At 50.3% G+C, this 18,525-nt stretch overlaps 1 protein-coding gene across 1 annotated transcript in view; it reads right to left on the reverse strand.

Annotated features, from left to right (window-relative positions):
- PLXNB1 (plexin B1) overlaps positions 1-18,525 on the reverse strand; it is a 288,895-nt gene that overhangs the window by 52,332 nt on the left and 218,038 nt on the right. The window contains exons 16-19 of the mRNA XM_075916670.1: positions 18,110-18,203; positions 17,698-17,864; positions 15,336-15,487; positions 6,855-6,960 (exon numbers count right to left, since the gene is read on the reverse strand). Coding sequence (XP_075772785.1) covers positions 6,855-6,960; positions 15,336-15,487; positions 17,698-17,864; positions 18,110-18,203 — 519 coding nt within the window. The remainder of the gene's footprint in view (positions 1-6,854; positions 6,961-15,335; positions 15,488-17,697; positions 17,865-18,109; positions 18,204-18,525) is intronic.

The following is an 18,525-nucleotide window of genomic DNA, read 5'->3' on the forward strand; positions in this document are numbered from 1 at the left end:
ATTGCTCAGTGAGGAGAGAGAAACAATAACAGGAAACTTGAAAATAGCAGAGGTGCTTAATGACTTCTTTGTTTCAGTCTTCACCACAAAGTCTTATGATAAAGGAATGCCTAACATAATGAATGTTAGTGGGAAGGGGACAGGCTTAGATGATAAAATAAAAAAGCAAGTTAAAAATTACTTAGAAAAGTTAGATGTCTGCAAGTCACCAGGGCCTGGTGAAATGCATCCTAAAATACTCAAGGAGCTGATAGAGGAAGTAGCTGAGCTTTTATCTACCATCTTTGAAAAATCATGGAAGAGGGAGAGATCCCAGAAGACTGGAAAAGGGCAAATATAGTGTCCATCTATAAAAAGGAAATAAGAACAACCCAGGAAACTACAGACCAGTCAGTTTAACTTCTGTGCCAGGGAAAGATAATGGAGCAAGTAATTAAGGAATTCATTTGCAAACACCTAGAAGATAATAAGGTAATGGCCAACATGGATTTGTAAAGAACAAATCATGTCAAACCAATCTGATAGCTTTCTTTGATAGGATAACAAGTCTTATGGATAAGGGAGAAATGGCGAATGTGGCATATCTACACTTTAGTAAGGCATTTGATATGGTCTCACATGATCTTCTTATCAATAAACTAGGCAAATACAACTTAGATGGGACTACTGTAAGGTGGGTGCATAACTGGCTGGATAACCGTTTTCAGAGAGTCGTTATTAACGGTTCACAATCCTGCTGGAAGGGCATAACAAGTGGGATTCCGCAGGGGCCTGGACTCGATGACCTATTGAGGTCTCCTACAGTTCTAGTGTTCTAGGATTCTAAGGCAGGAGCTGACCACAGTCCTGCAAGAGCAGATCTGGGTGTTCTGAGAACTGGCCACAGCATAATCACAGTTAAGATCATGTGTGCTGAACCAGTACTGACAAGGCCACGCCGGGGTGATCATAATTACTCAAGCCCAGTCTCTAGATTTTTGCCAAGACTGCCAATAAGAGGGGCCAGCAGGGAATATACTTCATATCTCCCACTCATGACAGGAGAAATGCATCCAAAAGGGTGCCCCTGCCGAGACCCTAGAGAGAGCAGAATTGGTGGTAATGACTGTTCTGTGTGGTAGTGAACAGATCCACTCCAGGAACTCCCCACTTCTGGAAGAGCGTCCAGGCAACCTTGGGGTGGAGCTCCCACTTGCACTGGGAGTAAAAAGTTCTAGTGAGGCAATCTGCCAGCATGTTTCAGATGCCAGAAAGATGTGCAACCTCCAGGTGGATCACATGCTGGATACAAGTCACCCAAGTTGAAAGCTTCTTGACAGAACCAGCAACTATACTCCCCTTTGCCTGTTGACATAGAACATTGAGATGATATTGTTCATCAATACCGGCACCATTCGACTGGACAACTGAGGGAGGAAGCCCCTGTATACTAGGCAGATGGCCCCAAGCTCTCTGACGTTTCTGTGTGGTGCCTACTCCTCCAGAAACCATGTTCCCTGGGTTTGCAAGCTACCAAGATGTGCTGCCAACCTGAAGGCTGAGGCATCCGACAGCAGAGAGATTGTGGCTGTGGACTCTTAACTGGTACTCTTTCTAGCACCCACCTTGTGTTGGTTCATCACTTTACAGGTAGCGTGATGACAGCCTTCCAGACAAAACTGTGGTCACAGCTTTTCATCTAGACAACCGTAATGCCACTGCAAAACTTGATGTTGCTTTCTGTGGCAAAAAGATTGCTTCCCAAATACCTACGCGTAACACTTGACTGTATGCTCTCCTTCCGACGCCATCTGGAACAAACAAAGGAGAAACTAAAGCCAAGGATCAATCTTCTAAGAAAACTCGCTGCAACCAGTTGGAGAGCTGGAGCATGCACCTTGAGGACCTCAGCAATAGCCCTGGTGTATTCTGTTGCTGAATATTGCTCTCCTGTGTGGTCAGAAAGTGCCCACACAAAGCTAGTTGACACTCAACTAAATAGCGCCATGCGAGTGATAACAAGAACTTTAAAGCGCACTGCCATAGAATGGTTACCGACACTGGCAAACATTGCTCCACCGAGCATTCGTGGACAGAAGCAGGAATACAGACTATATCAAAGTATCAACCGCAGCAGCCAACCTCTCCCCATCCAAGTTGAATGGCAGCAAGGAGACGTTCCAAACAAACATCTTGTGTCAGATCCCACCACTGAGCAGAAAGGCTTCGATCTTCTCCGGAGACTGTGGTGTGTCCTAAACTGGCTTAGGACTGGTCAGGGCAGGTGCGATTATCTACTGCATAAGTGGAATCTGTTGCCATCTCCACTTTGTGACTGTGGCAGTCCGCAAACTATGCACCACATTGTTGCAGAATGCTCAACACGAAAACTCACTGGCTCATTGGAGGATATCCACAATCTAACCAGTGACGCCTCTTCACTGGCTGGAGAGCTTGGTCGTCCAACTTTGACGAAGAAATATAGTATTCAACACGACATTCGAAGGAAGACAAACACTTTTTAGGTAAGAACAGCCTGTGGGATTGCGATGATCTTGTCCAGGCAATCCCTAGAGGGAAACAGACCGCTTCCAGTCACTGTCAGAGGACATGTTTTGAGCCTCACATGGTGGGCAACGTAAGTGTACGCTGTCATGTGCCCAGGTGCTGACGGAAATCCACACGGATTCCAGCCACTGGACTTGTATCTGCCATTATACACCCGATGAGGTGCCAGTGGAGGTTCTGAAGGGATGGAGGATGGGTACTGGCACAGCTCACAGGACGGGCATTGGGTTCCACCTCACACTCTAAACAAGAGTCCTCCTGAGGTGATTCTGGGGGGATCAGCACCCTTCACTTTCATCGGTCCAAGACCCAGTGCCTGATTGGGGACAACCTCATAGTTGACAGAAGGCCAGTTTGTCTCTGGCTGGTCCTGAGGGTCCCATACCAGACTCAATAATCCATGGGATGGAATCAATTGTGCTCCCAGGGGACCAGGGATGGTCAAGTGACCCAGGGCAAGTCACACTTTACTGCTCTCCCCTAGTTTGTCCTTGCTTGGCATGTGTGAGCACCCTCTCAGACTGCTGTAGTTTATACTTACTCCTTAGTGTCAGAGATAGAGAATAGTGCTGAGAAATGCCCAGTGCTGGATGGGGGCTTTGCACTGAAGCTGAAGCAAATGGTGCCAAATCCAATCGGCTTCACTCCAGTACTGGCCCAAGTGCAGCCTCCATTAAGGAAGCCCTCAGCCTCACCTCCCTGTCTTTCTTCGTAGGAGGCTTACTGTCCTGACAAATGTGACAGCGCTGACATTCACCAGCCCTTCCCAAGCATGTTAGATGATGAATGTGGGCTGCTCCCCAGCAAGGCTTGCTACAGGAGGCACCAGGGTTAGAGTCCGGGCACTGAAGCTTGGGTGAAGGAACTCCAGGAAACGCCTCTATGCTAAGGGCAGGGACTATCTACCATAATAGCATTTATTGACATGACTGCTGGACTAAGACAGACAACCCACCTGAAGAGAAACCCTGAAAAGCACCTTGCTGAAGCAAGAGGAGTTGTTCCAGCAACCATCACTGGTGATAAGATGGAGCAGAGTGTGGAGCCAGCAGTGCCCCCTCTCCCGGCACACAGAGGCACCAAAGCCTGCCCAGTGGGTACCGTTCAGGGAAACATCTGCAATGACGATGCACACAGTGTGCACACACCTAACGTTCAATGGACATTAGAAACACCTCAAGAAGAATACATGTTTTCTGGCCTACATATCAAGGGTCGCTTCCCAAGCATTACCAAAGACCGGTGTCTTTTTTGGGTAAGCAGTGCATTCTTGCACTACATTATAATTTAAAAAATCATTGTTTTAAAAATAATCTCCCAGGTCTATATCTACAGAATCATTCTAAGCCTGTCATCGCTTTGTTCAAGGGGAAAGGGCTTTCAACCCAACCTGACCATGTCATGGCAGTTTCAAAATTTCCACCAACTAATAGACCTGGAGCTAGAAGGGCAGTGAGACCCCTCTGTCACGGCCCCGTCACAGAGGGTGACAGCATTTAAATTATGATTCTGTAGATTTTTACAAATCTGATGAAACCTCCCTGGCCTTGCTATCACTAAATTAAGAACATGAGACTGGACCAGACCAAAGGTCCATCTCGCCCAGTGTCTTGTCTTACAACAGTAGCCAATACCAGATGCCCCAGACGGAATGAATAGAACCGGGGAATCATCAAGTATCTCTCCCATCGCACATTCCCAACTTCATACAGAGCCTAGGGTCACCATCTCTGCCATCAGGGCTAATAGCCATTGCTGCACACTAATCTCCAGGAATTTATCTTTCACAACCCCCTGTGGCCGGGTCTCCCGGGCAGCAGGGTGGCATAATGGTTAGGACCCAGAGTTAGCTGATGGCCAAAGGGCATAGGCCCCTGTTGCTAGGGCCCCGGAATTCCACCCTCTTATCTGAGTCTAGTTCTTAAGTTTTGGGCGTGGCTCCAAGAGTCCAAGTTCCCCCTCCTCAGTAAGGGCTCCTCGTAGGTTCTCCCCCTTTGCACTAGGGGGAAGGGTTGGAGGCTTACGTGCTCCTGTGGCTGACCCAGTAGAAGGCTCTGGCTCAGGTCCTGCAGAGAGCAGAACCAGCTCCTGTCTCTTCACTAGTCAGCACCTAACTGAGCCATGGCTCCTTCCTTTTATACCCCCTCCAGGCCTGGCATTAGCTGCAGGTAAAACAGGGTGCAGCTAGTTGCGCAAAAAGGCTTTGTTTAGCTACAACACTGCCATGCCCTCCTCTCACTCCCTTACACCCCCACCCCCTTAGTCAGCTCTTTTCCAAGCTTAAAAATTCAGTCTTATTAATCTCTCCTCATATGGCAAACCTGTCCATGGCATGAGATTTTACTACATTTTATTCCCAGGCTCTGAGGGAAGATTTGTTTATTGCAACTAACTCTCACCTCTGTTACTCATCCATCACCATTCACCCAGCCAGCACCTTACTCACTCTTACATTAAACTCACTTGTAATGGGATAAAGTATATTTCTGCCTCACTTCAGTTGTTGCCTCCAAGCTCAATAATACCAGACTTCTAGCTACTACAATGAAGCAGCTCCCAAAGCTGTGCTGACCTGTACTGAAAGTATAGGTCCCCTCGTTAGTGAGGAAGAAGAACAATTAACTGAGTAAACTTAAAAAACAACAATTGATAACGGAGTAATTATCAATGGTTTGCTGTCAAATTGGGAGGGTGTATCTAATGGGGTCAGTCTTGGATCTGGTACTATTCAGTAGTTACAATAATGACTTGGATAACAGGTGGAGCACATACTTATAAAATGAGCAGATGACACAAAGCTGGGAGGATAGCAAGGAGGACAGGTTTAAAATTCAAAACGCTCTTGACAAAATTGGACTGAATTCAGCAGGATGAAAAGAAACGAAGACAAGTGCAAAGTACTTGACTTAGGAAGACAAAGAAAGAAAAGGGAGTTATACAACTGGGAGTAACTGGCTCGCTGATAGCACTACTGAAAAGGATTTGGGGGCCCGAGGGGACAGGCCACACATTGAATACGAGTTAGCAATGTGATGTAGCTGCAGAAAAGGCTGATTAATTCTGCAGGGTATTAATGAGAGTGGTGCACGTAAGGCAAGAAGACAGCTCTCCTTCTCTACTCAGCACTATGGAGGCCCCAGCTGGAGCACTGTGCCTAGTTCTGGGCACCACAATTTAAGAGAAATGTGGACAAACTGAAGAAAGTCTAGAGGAGAGCAACAATCATGATAAAAGGCTACAAAGCCTGACCTGTGGGGACAGGTTAAATACTGACACTGGGTATGTTTAGTCTTGAGAAAAGAAAACTGAGGGGTAAACTGATACCATCTTTCAATATGTTAAGGGTCAATATGAAGAGGCTGGCAATCAATTGTTCTCCAGGCCCACTGAGGTATGACAAGTAACAGGCTTAACTGGCAGCAAGGACAGTTTAAGTTAGCTAGTAAGACAATGTTTCTACCTATAACAGGGCTGGGGAAACCTTTTTTGAGTCAGCGCTGTGGACCCACAGAAAAATCCATCTAGGGCTGCACACAGGTGAGAAGCAGCAAAAAAAAAAAAAAAAAAAAAAAAAATTCCTCACTGACATGGCCCCGACTGAGAAGGAGAAAGACCCTCCTCACATTCCTCTCGCACACCAGAGCTTGGGGGGGGGGGGGGGGGGGGCAACCTAGCAGTTTTTGTGTGCTCCAGCCCAATGGCGGGGCAGCAGGAGGGCTGGAGCACCAGCACAGGTTCCCCAATGTGGGTGGGTGGGAGGGGCCGTAAGCCTTGGGGGCTGGATCCAGGCAAGTCTGAGGTTCCCCATGCATGACCTGTAGGGTAGTGAAGCTCTGGAATAGGCTTCCAAGGCAGGCTCCCCATCATTGCAGCTTTTACAAATAAGTTTGACCAACAGCCATTAGGGATGATCTAGGCTGACCTGGTCCCACCAAAATCTAGGGCACTGGACGTGAATTCCTGAGATCCCTTCCACACCTCCATTTTTCGGATTCTATGCCCCATCCCAGGGGTGGAAACCGCAGGCCTGGACGCGGCGTCCAGCTTGCTTAGAGGTGGGCCCCCGAAACTCAGCCTCCCCCCCCAGCATTGGAGAGCCTACACTGGCTCCAGCCCTCCCCCGTCGCTTCTCACTTGTGTACAGCCCCCGACTGATTTTTCTGTGGCTCAGCAGCCCCAACCCAAAAATGGTTCCCCCCCCGCCCTACACTGTGCCCCCTCTCCACAAGATGCTATGGAGACAGCACAGAAATGCAGTTGTGGGGTCTGTAGGAGCCACGTGAGAGAGGTTTGAACTGAGATGTTACCTGATAGGCAAAGGTGTGTCCAGAAAGTCCATGTCCTCCTCCAGGTACTTCCACAGCGACGTGACCAGACCTCTCCACCCAGCTCGCACCCGTGAGGCAGACGATACTGCAGGGAATCAGAGAACCATGTTGTGGCAGGGGACACCTTTTGGAGTGCAATGCAGAGCAGTGAGAGGTGGGGTCTCTGCTTGCTCTGTACCCCGAGTGCCTTCACCTGCTCTGCTGCTAAAGCTACTGGCCAGCACCCACGCATGCACTGCTAATGTGCTGAGCAGTGCGGCAGCCTGCCTGTTTACTACAGACACATGCTAATCTCCATCAGCCTAGAGTACCACTCACCAACCGACATCAACACACACCCCGTTCTCAATTTCACCCAAACCACGGCCCTGAAATGTGCAGTCCTTTGCTGGACTAAGGTTTGTGGGTCCCTTAAAGAGATACAAGCATAGCAGCTTGTTGCCTTCACTTGAGTTAACAATCACGCCAATTAAAAAAAGCTGGATTGGTTTAGATGAAAAACAAAGGAGACAGGTTTAAAATGAGGGAAAATACAAGGGATAAGGACAAATAGTTACACACAAATGAAAGTACGAAACACTTGTGCAGTCCCCTTACTAAAGAACCCTCTGACTTTTCCTGGGAAGATCCTTTGTGCTGCAATCCAGTCCTAGACAGCCACCCTATGAGCGAAGAGGGTGACATTTCATATCCAGCACTTGCTCTCCTTCGCATACATTCCCAACATTGATTGCAGTGTCCCAACCAAGCACTTGTCTCAGTGCTCCACAAAATGTCCATAACTCACTGAGCAGCTGGGACATAGAATTTGACTCCCAATCTGATAAAATCTCCCTCTGCTAAAAATAGTGAAATCGGCTTTGTCAGAGAGTTAGTCTCTGTTAGTTACAGCAGCTCCTTCAGAAAAACTCACAGCTCCTATTTTTTATCCAGTGGGTAGGATGTGACATAGGGTCCACAGTGTCCATTTCTACCCTATAAAATAATTTCTGCATCCCAGGCAAGAGGTGCACAAGGACTTTGAGTCCTGCAGGCTTTTTTCTTTTTTGAGTCACAGAATCTACAATAGTCTCCCACGTAGGTCTGTGTCCCTGGCCAGTAAAAGTTCTTCTTTAACCTATCGTAGGCTCTCAGTGCCATCAAGTGACCAGCAAAAGTGCAGGAGAGGTTCTGGAGGCGCTGACTCTCCACAGGGCTGGGCAGACACAACTAATTGCTTGTAAGGGTCCCCAGGATTCATGTCCTAGTTCACATTGCCCCTCATTGGGGTCTCCTATAGCAGTGTTTCTCCATCTTTTTATAAAGTAAAGTACCCCCAGGCCCCCTCTCTAACCAAATGCACCCACCCCTCCTCCAGAGCCAGGCACTTCCAGCCCCCCCAAATCCAATGCCCTTCCCCCTCCCGCAGAGCCAGACACCCCCAGCTCTAACCCAATGCTATTGGAGTGCCCCCTGGTAGCTCCAGGAATGCAGTGTACCAATGATGGCAAGGCTATGCTGATGCTAATAGAATTACCCGGTATTGTCCCACAGATCTTGAGAAAGATCTTGTGGATGACTGGTTGTAGCGGGGTACATGCACCGCCACAGCGCCACCAGCCATCGGTGCTGGGAATTAGCTCAGACGGCAGGTGGCGGGATCCTTTTCGGGACACTGCCCTCCGGCAGTGCCCACAACAGCCTCTACGCTTCCCCCCTTCCGGGGGCTGGTGGGTTGTAGGTCGGTAGGCCTTCGGGAGGCGGTTCTTCCGCCTCTGATGCAGTGGGCGGCCGGTCCGCCCCACTGTGCTACCGTGCCTTAAAATAGTCTAAGTCAGTGAGTCTATAACCGGCCTTGCTTCAGGTCGGGGTGAGAGGCAATAGTTCGCGTGCCCGGTCTTGCTTCAGGTCCGGGCCGCAGGGGAAGAAGTTCACCATATACGCAAGTCTATCAGCTCACAGTTCTGGGCAGGGCAATAGTTCTAGTCCTGCCCCTTTAAAAGATCCAGCCTGACATCCGGCCAGCACCAAAGCACCGTAGGTAAGTCTGGGCCCTCGAGCAGGGCGGAGCGACAAATACAGTCCATAGGCCCAGGCCCTCGAGCAGGGCGGGGCGACAAATACAGTCCATAGGCCCAGGCCCTCGAGCAGGGCGGGGCGACAAATACAGTCCATAGGCCCAGGCCCTCGAGCAGGGCGGGGCGACAAATACAGTCCATAGGCCCAGGCCCTCGAGCAGGGCGGGGCGACAAATACAGTCCATAGGCCCAGGCCCTCGAGCAGGGCGGGGCGACAAATACAGTCCATAGGCCCAGGCCCTCGAGCAGGGCGGGGCGACAAATACAGTCCATAGGCCCAGGCCCTCGAGCAGGGCGGGGCGACAAATACAGTCCATAGGCCCAGGCCCTCGAGCAGGGCGGGGCGACAAATACAGTCCATAGGCCCAGGCCCTCGAGCAGGGCGGGGCGACAAATACAGTCCATAGGCCCAGGCCCTCGAGCAGGGCGGGGCGACAAATACAGTCCATAGGCCCAGGCCCTCGAGCAGGGCGGGGCGACAAATACAGTCCATAGGCCCAGGCCCTCGAGCAGGGCGAGGTGGCAAACACATTAAGCAGAGCCCGGGACCCTGATGCAGGGCGGGGTGATAAATACAATAAGCTGAGCCCGGGCCCTGGTGCAAGGTGTGGCCGCAAACAAACACACCGGTTAGTAGAAGCTCCTAGTTCAGGAGCTGGGCAGGTAGCGCACCTGCAGCAGTGGCGAGGGGGAGACTGCCACCCAGTCAATAGGTGGCAGGGGGGCGCAGGCCCACCCACTCCACTGCTCCCCGGCCCAGGGGCCCTGGACGCAGCAGTGCAGCTGCTACTGGCTCAGCAGGGGCTCCAGCCCGCAACGTGCTGGCCTAGGGCTGCTCTCAGCCCATGCTACCCCCTAGGCCACTCCTCGTCTCCCCCTTTGCAAGTACCTGTACCTCCGACAGGTCAGTCAGGGAGTCGAGGGCGGTGTCGTCCCAGCAGGGTCCGGGCGACCAAATCCAGGCTTCAGTGGGTTGGAGCTCTGCAGCGTCCAGCGTGGGTACAGTGGAGGCACAGAGAATGGGACGCGGGGAACAAGAGGGGCAGAGGGGTTGGGGTCTAGGGGCAGTGCAGGGACTGGGCAGCACAGAGCTGGGGGGGCAGGAATCGGGAGAGCAGGGTGTAAGGGCGGCGCAGAGCCAAAGAGTCGCAGGGAAGAGGGAGAACAGGGGGTTTGGGGTGCAGGGGAGGCGTGGGGAACGGGCGGCGTGGAGACAAAGGGGGGCTGGGGCCGTGGCAGGACTGGAGCCGGCGGGGCGGGCCCTGGCTGTGCCGCGCGCCACAGCCAGCTCCCAAGGACATGTGGCCAGAGCCAAGCTGCCGCGGCCCTTTACAGTCAGCAGGGCCAGGTCACGCCGGCGTCCTGGCATCCCGCCCCGCCTCCTCACGCCGGAGCTGCACGCAGGCAGCCCGGTGGGAAGAATCACCACACTTCCCTCTTCCCAGTGGCGCTGTGCTCCTCTGCCGGCCGGATGATCGGATGGGGCGCGCCGCCTGTAGTGCGGGCTTTGGCCAGTCCGTCACAACAGCCCACCGGGCCAGTCCGCCCCTGCACTTGCCAGCTGGAATAATCTACTCGCCATGGGCGAGCGCATTTGTCGAGCCCTGGTCATTACTGCATAGGTAAGTCCCTCTTCTTCCAGTGATGTCCCCATGGGTGCTCCACTGTTGGTGACTGTGTGGCTGTATTCAAAAGCACATGGAAGGCGGCCCTTGGAATCATGACTTGATCACAGTCAATAGCACTGCAGAGGCCACAGAAGAATCCTTAGCTGGACTCAGAGATAGGCTAATGCTTCAGAAAGGTATCACTGGTGGACCATGTAACCATTCAGCAAACGTCTCTGAGGGGGACCCCCTGAAGGAAAGCCAAGGAGCTCTCGCAGAGTGTGCTACAGGTGCTTCCAGAAGTGGTTTAGTCCGTATGGCGTAGCACTTCATTATGCAGGAAACTACAAGGCTGGAAATGTGTTGCAATGAGAGAGGTTCCCCTTTGGAGTGTTCCACCACCACGATTAGCAGTTGCTCCAATTTGCAAAAAGGTCAGGTTCTGTCTATATAGAAAGCAAGTGCTCTGCGCACGTCAAGGGATCGAAGCACAGCCTCACGCCGAGCTGAGTGTGGCTTAGGGTGGAAGGAGGGGAGGATGACGGGTTCATTTAGGAGGAACAAGCTTTAGGGATGGTGTAGACGGAGCTTGGTCCTGCCTTGAGGGCGGGGGGCTGGACTCGATGACCTCTCGAGGTCCCTTCCAGTCCTAGGATTCTATGAGAGGTGTGGGCGCAATATGACGCTGTATTTATTAAACGTGGCATACGGTGGTATTGCCATTAAGGCCACCAACAATGAGCCATGCTGTTAGGTGAAGGGCATCGTAATCTGGTCAGGTCTGTGCTCCCCTAGAGAGGCCCCTGCGCCAGCTGTCCTGGATTACCTCTTGGGGCTCAGGCTTCAGGGCCTGCCTCCTTCCTCTGTCCGAGTGTACCTGGCAGCCGTCTCAGCTTTCCACTTCACTTCGGGGGGTAGGACCATTTTCTCGGACCCCCATGGTGCACTGGTTTCTTAAGGGCTTGGACAGGGTCTACCCTCAGGTGCACGAGCCCTTGCCCTCTTGGGAACTAAATCTGGCTCTCAAGGCTTATGCCCTCCCCTCTCCCCTTCTGAGCCGTTGGCTACGTGTTCCCTTCTGCACCTTTCCTGGAAGCTGTCCTTCCTGGTGGTCGTTACTCTGGTCAGATGAGTGTCAGAGCTCAGGTCCCTAGTGGTGGAACTCCCATGTGCAGTCTTTTTAAGGGTAAGGTCTGGCTGCGCCCCCGCCTGCCTTTTGGCCCACGGTGGTTTCTTACGTCCATGTTCACCAGGATATTTTTCTCCGTTTTTTACCCTAAGCCTCATAGCTCCAGGACAGAACAGGCTTTTCACACCCTTGAGCTTAGATGTGCTTTAGCCTTTTATTTAGAGAGGCCCAAGCCCTTCTGTGAGTCCCTGCAATTGTTTATCTCTATAGCGGACAGGATGAAGGGCCAGCCAGTGTCGGCCCAGCGTATTTCATCCTGGATCACAGATTGTATCAAAGTGCGCTACGAGCTAGTGCGGGTTCCAGCCCCACCCGTTACGGTGCATTCCACGAGAGCTCAGGTGTCTTCCTGAGAAGAAGCTTGAATGTTTGTCTGGTTATTAGTATCATACGGAGTGTATCTGCAGCAGATGGACCTTTTATCAGGCAATCATCCAGGTAAGGAAAGATAATAATGGCTTGTCAGCGCACGTAGGCCACAACCACGGCAAGTGTTTTTGAGAACACACTGGGTGCAGAGAAGAGGCCGAAAGGCAGCACCCGGTACTGATAGTGGTCTGATCCCACCAGGAAGCAGAGGATTTATCTGTGCGCAGGATGTGTAGTAATATGAAAATAGGCATCTTGCAGGTCTAGGGCTGCAAACCAGTTTCCTTTCTCTAACAATGGGATTACGGACGGTCACTATTTTGTATCGTTGTTTTCAACAGTATCAATTCAATCTGCGGAGGTCTAGAATAGGCCTCCAACCTCCCATCTTCTTTGCTGGGAGAAAATAGCGGGAGTAAAAGCCTCTGCCTCTGAACTCCTCGGTACCATCTCTACTGCTCTGATGGTGAGGAGGTGATAGACCGCCTCTTAGAACAAGTCTCCATGAGACGGATCCCTGAAGAGGAACAGGGAAGGTGGAGAGGCAGGAGGTAATGTTGTAAATGGGATAGTGTATCCTGATGTTACAATTTTGAGGACCCAATGGTCTGATATAATGGCGGACCAGGGCCTGTGGAGCAAATCTTCCAAAGCAGGTTCCCCCTTAGATGAAACAAGCAAGCCTTACCTTGTCTGATGGTTCCTGACTGCTCCGGAAGAGGGCAAAACTATTCTAGCTGCCCAAGGACCTGGCCTTGCTGGTACATGAGTTTGAGTGGCTTTTCTAAAAAGGGGTATCAGGGTGCCAATGCCTCCAGCTAGGGAGCACAGCCGTCCTGATACTCCCCACCAGCGGCCCTCCAGGTTTTATTGGATCCCTCTACAGGACAGCTTTCCTGTGGACTGGAGAGCCTGAGGCTAAGCCAGCCCTAATTATAAGATGAACCCCATCTGCAGTGAAGCAGGGATTCCAATATAAAGAGCAGCAGGAAGCTGCTGGGAAGCATGCAGTAGAGCGAATAGGTGAGTGCCAGAGGCAGGAAGCCTGGTGGTAAAACTGGGGAAGCTGGTGGAAGGAGCAGCTATAAGGTGCAAGTGTGGCTGCTACAGAGCCCTAGCCAGACAAAGCCTGCGAGTGGGAGCTCAATGAAGGGAAGAGGAACTAAAAACTCGGCTTGCTTTGGACTTCTGAGTTCTGTCCTTGTGACAGACTCTGTAACCGGCCTCAGGAGAGCTGGGGAAATTAAAACACTGAACGTAAAGGGTCACTGAAGGCTGGGTGAGCCCTTCAGGAGCCCAGATGAAGGAGAAATACGAGGTGGGATGCACAAGAAGCAATGGCAGGGGAGCCACCATGCTACAGTCCCCAGTCTGAGTCTGAGGCCTCTTAGCAAGACACCACTACCTGCTGCATAGACTCATCTGTTCACTCCTAAGCAGCAAGTCCTCTTCCTGCTGCGAGCCCTTGGACTGGTGCTGAAACAACGGCTGACAGCAGTGTCCCCACAGCCACTTTCCAAAGGACCTCACTCGACTCCCGCGGTGAGGGAGCTGATGACGCGGGACAGGAGCAATGCAGCTGTAAAAGTCCTTGTCACTATCAGAGGTTCATGATCCGAATGCTCGTGGTCCCATCTACATATTTTGTCAGTCTGTGAAGTGCTACCAGACTATTGGTTGTTTTTTAAGTTTATAAAGGTTCATCAGACATTCTGCTTTGCTCTTTGCTCTACCTCCCATTCCGTTCTTCCCGCTCCACTGCCCATGTGCCTACTCCTATGCCCTCCTCCTGTGTTTGCTGCCATCCCTTTGGTTTCTTTCTCCTGGCTCCCTGCCTTGTGCTGCCAATCAGCCCTGTGCCCCTGCCACATTCTTACAGCCCCTTCCTGGACCCCTAGACATATTGTCTGACAACCCGACTCGCTCATGGACATTCCTATCCCATTTCTGGCTCCAGCCTCTCAAGACAGATGTTGTTTCCCTGCCTCCTCCTTCTTTAAAGATGTCTCTAGAAGTGTTTAGATTCTAGTTTGTGGCAAAGAGCCTTGACCCAAGGACCAGGAGCCAGTATCATGTGCTGTGCAACCCTTTGCTGGCCACCAGCAAGTCATCTGGGGCCCACCAGGGCTCACTAGAGAACAATTTGGCTATCTCTGGCTGATAAGATTTTGCCATCTAAAAGCTGCCTCAATTTCACCCTGGTTTTGCTGGTCATTATTTGGAGGTTGTGAGCTGGAATAAGGCTCACGGTGTCCCCTTCATCAACACTATTCCCATATTAAGCTACCTGTTGGCTGTGGCATAGGAGACAAGTTTCAGTTTTGAAACTTGTACAAGCAACACCCTTTTCTATCATGTGGTTACCTTGCAAGTGAGCTTGAGGTCACATGGCTCAGTTACTGCAATTGCATGTAGCAGGCACAGCACTCCTCTTGCAATGACAGATTGTTCAGAATGGGCAGCATGATCTGCTCGCTGGTTTGAGCACGTGACCAAACTTAAACCTCCTCAGAGGTCTTTTATCTCTGATGCCTGTAAAGTGATGGATTAACCTTGGGCTTACAGGTCTTCAAAGCCCTTAGAAGTAGGCCCTGGCTGCACCTCAGAAGATTTCTTGAAAACTCATCCAGTCAGGCTGTACCCTGGCACCCTCTTCCATAAGGAATCCCAGTGCCTCATAGAATCCTAGGGCTGGAAGAGACCTAAGGAGATCATCGAGTCCAGCCCCCTGCCCAAAGGCAGTTCATCTCAGCTCGTCAGGCGATGAAGGGCTTTGCTACAGACAAGCTCACTTCCCATTCACACCGGTCTTAGCTTCTCTGCCTCCTAAAATTCAGCTGATGCCAAGAAAGGCATTTTGCCTTTTATTGAATATTTCCCTCTAATCCCCTCCTGTTTTTCACAGGGTTTTTTTTTCTAACCTGATATATTTATCAAGATTGTATCACATTCGTTGTTTTTGTTGGGAATGAAGAATGCTAGTGGCTAGGCTCTTGAAAATTAAACTTAGCTTCCGTTCAAATTCAATGCCCGAGTGGTAAGAAGGTGGGAAAAATTGCTGCACGTGAGCGTCACTGCCCTTGGGAAGGGGCAAAAGGCAGCTCAGTGCTCAGGGCAAAAGGTTTCGATTCCAGTTACAGTGGCTAGAGCAGGGGTGGGAAATCACCCCATTCTGATGTGAGTTGCCCAGTGGGAAACCTGATGTTTCATTCCCTGGGGGAATTTCACAATACTCTACCTGCTGGAGATTTCATATTCTTGAGCATCTACAGCACAAGGAATTCCTGCAACCGTAACAGTTTCTGCAATGTCTTGATGTTTCTGGCCAAGGTTTGAGCCAGCAATAGTGAGTCTAGTGCCACCTTCAACTGGTCCAGAGAGGGGATAAACCTGCAAAGATACCCAAGCAAGTGTTCATTTCATAGCAGCTCAGATAATAGCAGCCTCACATGGCGCCATACACAAAACAGCCCAAGCTCTGTTCCCTACCTGGGCTGGAGATAGGAAACTCTTTTTGGTGGCCAAGACATGTGTTTGATTCTCTTGCTATAGAGTACCTCCTCTAACATCACAAGAAAGAAAGACTACTCCTCAGGGAATTCTGCACCAACAAATTAAGAATCCTGTGCACAATATTTTTAAAATCTGTAAAATTCAGCACATTTTATTTGTTAAAATAATACAATGTAATTAATGGAAGCCCCACACACCCAGGGCTGATAGCAGATGGGAGCAGCTGGGGGTGGGAGGTGGGGGGAGGAAATCACAAATTCTGTGTGAAAACAAAATTCTGTAGGGAATATGAATTCTACACCAAGGGTACGTCTACACTACATGGCTCCGTCGACGGAGCCATGTAGATTTGTTTACTGGCCAAAGGGAAATGAAGCGGCGATTTAAATAATCGCCGCTTCATTTAAATTTACATGGCTGCCGCGCTGAGCCGACAAACAGCTGATCAGCTGTTTGTCGACTCAGCGCGCCAGTCTGGACGCTCCCCTGCCGACATCAAAGCCCTTTGTCACAGCCCCAGTAAACCTCATCCCACGAGGAATAACGGGGCTGCCGACAAAGGGCTTTGATGTCGGCAGGGGAGCGTCCAGACTGGCGCGCTGAGTCGACAAACAGCTGATCAGCTGTTTGTCAGCTCAGCACGGCAGCCATGTAAATTTAAATGAAACCGCGATTATTTAAATCGCCACTTCATTTCCCTTTGCCTACAACCCTAATCTACATGGCTCCGTCGATGGAGCCATGTAGTCTAGGCACAGCCTAATTCTGCATTGTGCAGTGGTGCAGAATTCCAGCAGGAATAAAGCGCTATAGATGAGAGGCCTAGGATCCAGGCCCTCCTCCTTCCCACACTTGGCTCTTATCACTGATCTCCACAAAGATACAATTCCAATGAATGCCTCTCTCATCCTTTGCCTACTCACTGTTCCACTACTGCTTCTTGGGGGCTCTGGGGAGGAGGAGCTAGTGTGTAAGTGGTTATCTATTGCTGGTATTGTAGTAGTGTCCCGAAGCTCTCCCAGTGGGTCAGTGCCCCCTGCACTAAGTGCTGCACAAAAACACAATCCAAAGACATTTCATGCCCTTGAAAGTGAGTGGGACAAACTAAGACAAGAGCGTCAAGTGGGGATAGCATATAATCAGGGATGGTCTAGACAGTATTTGGTCCTGCCACAAGGACAGGGGACGGGACTCGATGACTCTCGAGGTCCCTTCCAGTCCTAGTATTTTATGATTCTATGATAATTGGAGAGAGGACAAGGTGACAGCCAGGGCGATACAGGGCCGCAGACACTTACTTGATGCTAATCTGCAAGGGTCAGCTCAAAACCACTTTTTATTTTTTTAATAAACCAGATTTATTATTAATAATCTCTGTGCCCTTTTCCATCCCTCCCTAGGCACCTTCACTTCATCTTGCACCACTGAATTATGGCAGGCTCAGCTATCACTATACTAGTCTAGCCCAATCACTAGACTCCCACTTTTTGGACCTCTGCCCCAGCTCCTGGATCCAGCTGCAGCCTGCATATTGTTTCAGTTGGTAGGAGGTGCAAATGTGTTGTGTTTGCCAATCCTGGACTGGTTGCACACTAGCACCATGTGTCAAGCTTTCAGAATGCTCAGGGCACGTCTAGACTACGTATGCTAAAGAGCATATTCTGGAATTTGCATATCTTCTTCCCATCATCTTTTCGAAAGAGGATCTTTCGAAAGTGAAAGTAGTCTGGACATGGTTTTTTCAGAAAAAACTTTTTTGAAAAACCGCGTAAACCTCCTTTTTTTTAAGAAAGAGTGGTTTTTTCGAAAAAGGGTCCCCCCCCCCCAAAAAAGTGTCCAGACTATTTTCAAGTAACTATACTGTAAAGAGACCAGAATGTCAGGGTATCAAAGGGACCACATGAGATCCTCTTTCGAAAATGCGATTGGAAGAAGATATGCAAATTCTAGATGTGCCCTCAGCGCTCACTCTGACCTGTGGAAGGGGAACCGCTGCTGCTATGTGGACTGTCAGTGAGGTTTCCTGACTGCTTTGTGGACCCCCATTGCTCTCGAATGCAGTATAGAAATGAGGAGTGGCTACTCACTGAATAAATAAGGGGTGCAGGGCATATGTCAGCTATCTCTTCTGTGCAGGATCCTCGGAAGATGCAGCTGGACTGCTCCCCTCCACACCACACACAGTTATACTTGGAGTCAGCCGTTTGGCAGCGGCTGCAATCCACGTGTCCCATAGAGCAGTTATACAGAGTTACTGCAGAGCAACGACATTCAAAAAGGCATCTGTGAAAACCCCAGCAATGCACAGAATGACCCCAACAACCAAGCGTCTGGCACCAACACACAAAATAACAACTCAGTGCTTAAGGGTTGCCCCTGATTTCCCAGTGATAGAACTATTGTTACGAAAGCCTGAATACAGTCTACTTCTAAATTTTCCCAACTACCCCGGTTCCATTCCCAAATCCCTCTTCTGCTGGTGAGGTGTCACATTCCTACCATAGAGATCCACAGCGCTGTCCACTCGGAGGTGTTGTTTTCTCTGTACAAACACCACAGCATTGAATTCAAGTTGAGATGCCAAGTAACTATACTGTAAAGAGACCAGAATGTCAGGTATCAAAGGGACCACAAGACCACTCACTACATAGCTGAATAAACAGAAGTGCCTCAGTGTTTCATATAGTGGTAACATGCACATTACAGCAAGTCACTTTCCTTTTTCATGAACAGAAAATGGGTCTGATTCTCAAAGACCAGCAGGGTAATTGCACATGGCCATTTGTGGGCCCAACTAGCCACCTCCAGAAGCACATGCTGAATTACATGTTTACATGTGTTATTTTCACTGAAACATCTTGTGACAGACCAAGTAGCCTAAAGTAGACTCACCTCTCTGTGCACCTGGTCAGTAT

The sequence above is a fragment of the Pelodiscus sinensis genome, unplaced genomic scaffold (genome assembly GCF_049634645.1).
Source record: "Pelodiscus sinensis isolate JC-2024 unplaced genomic scaffold, ASM4963464v1 ctg69, whole genome shotgun sequence".
Taxonomy (NCBI): Eukaryota; Metazoa; Chordata; order Testudines; family Trionychidae; genus Pelodiscus; species Pelodiscus sinensis.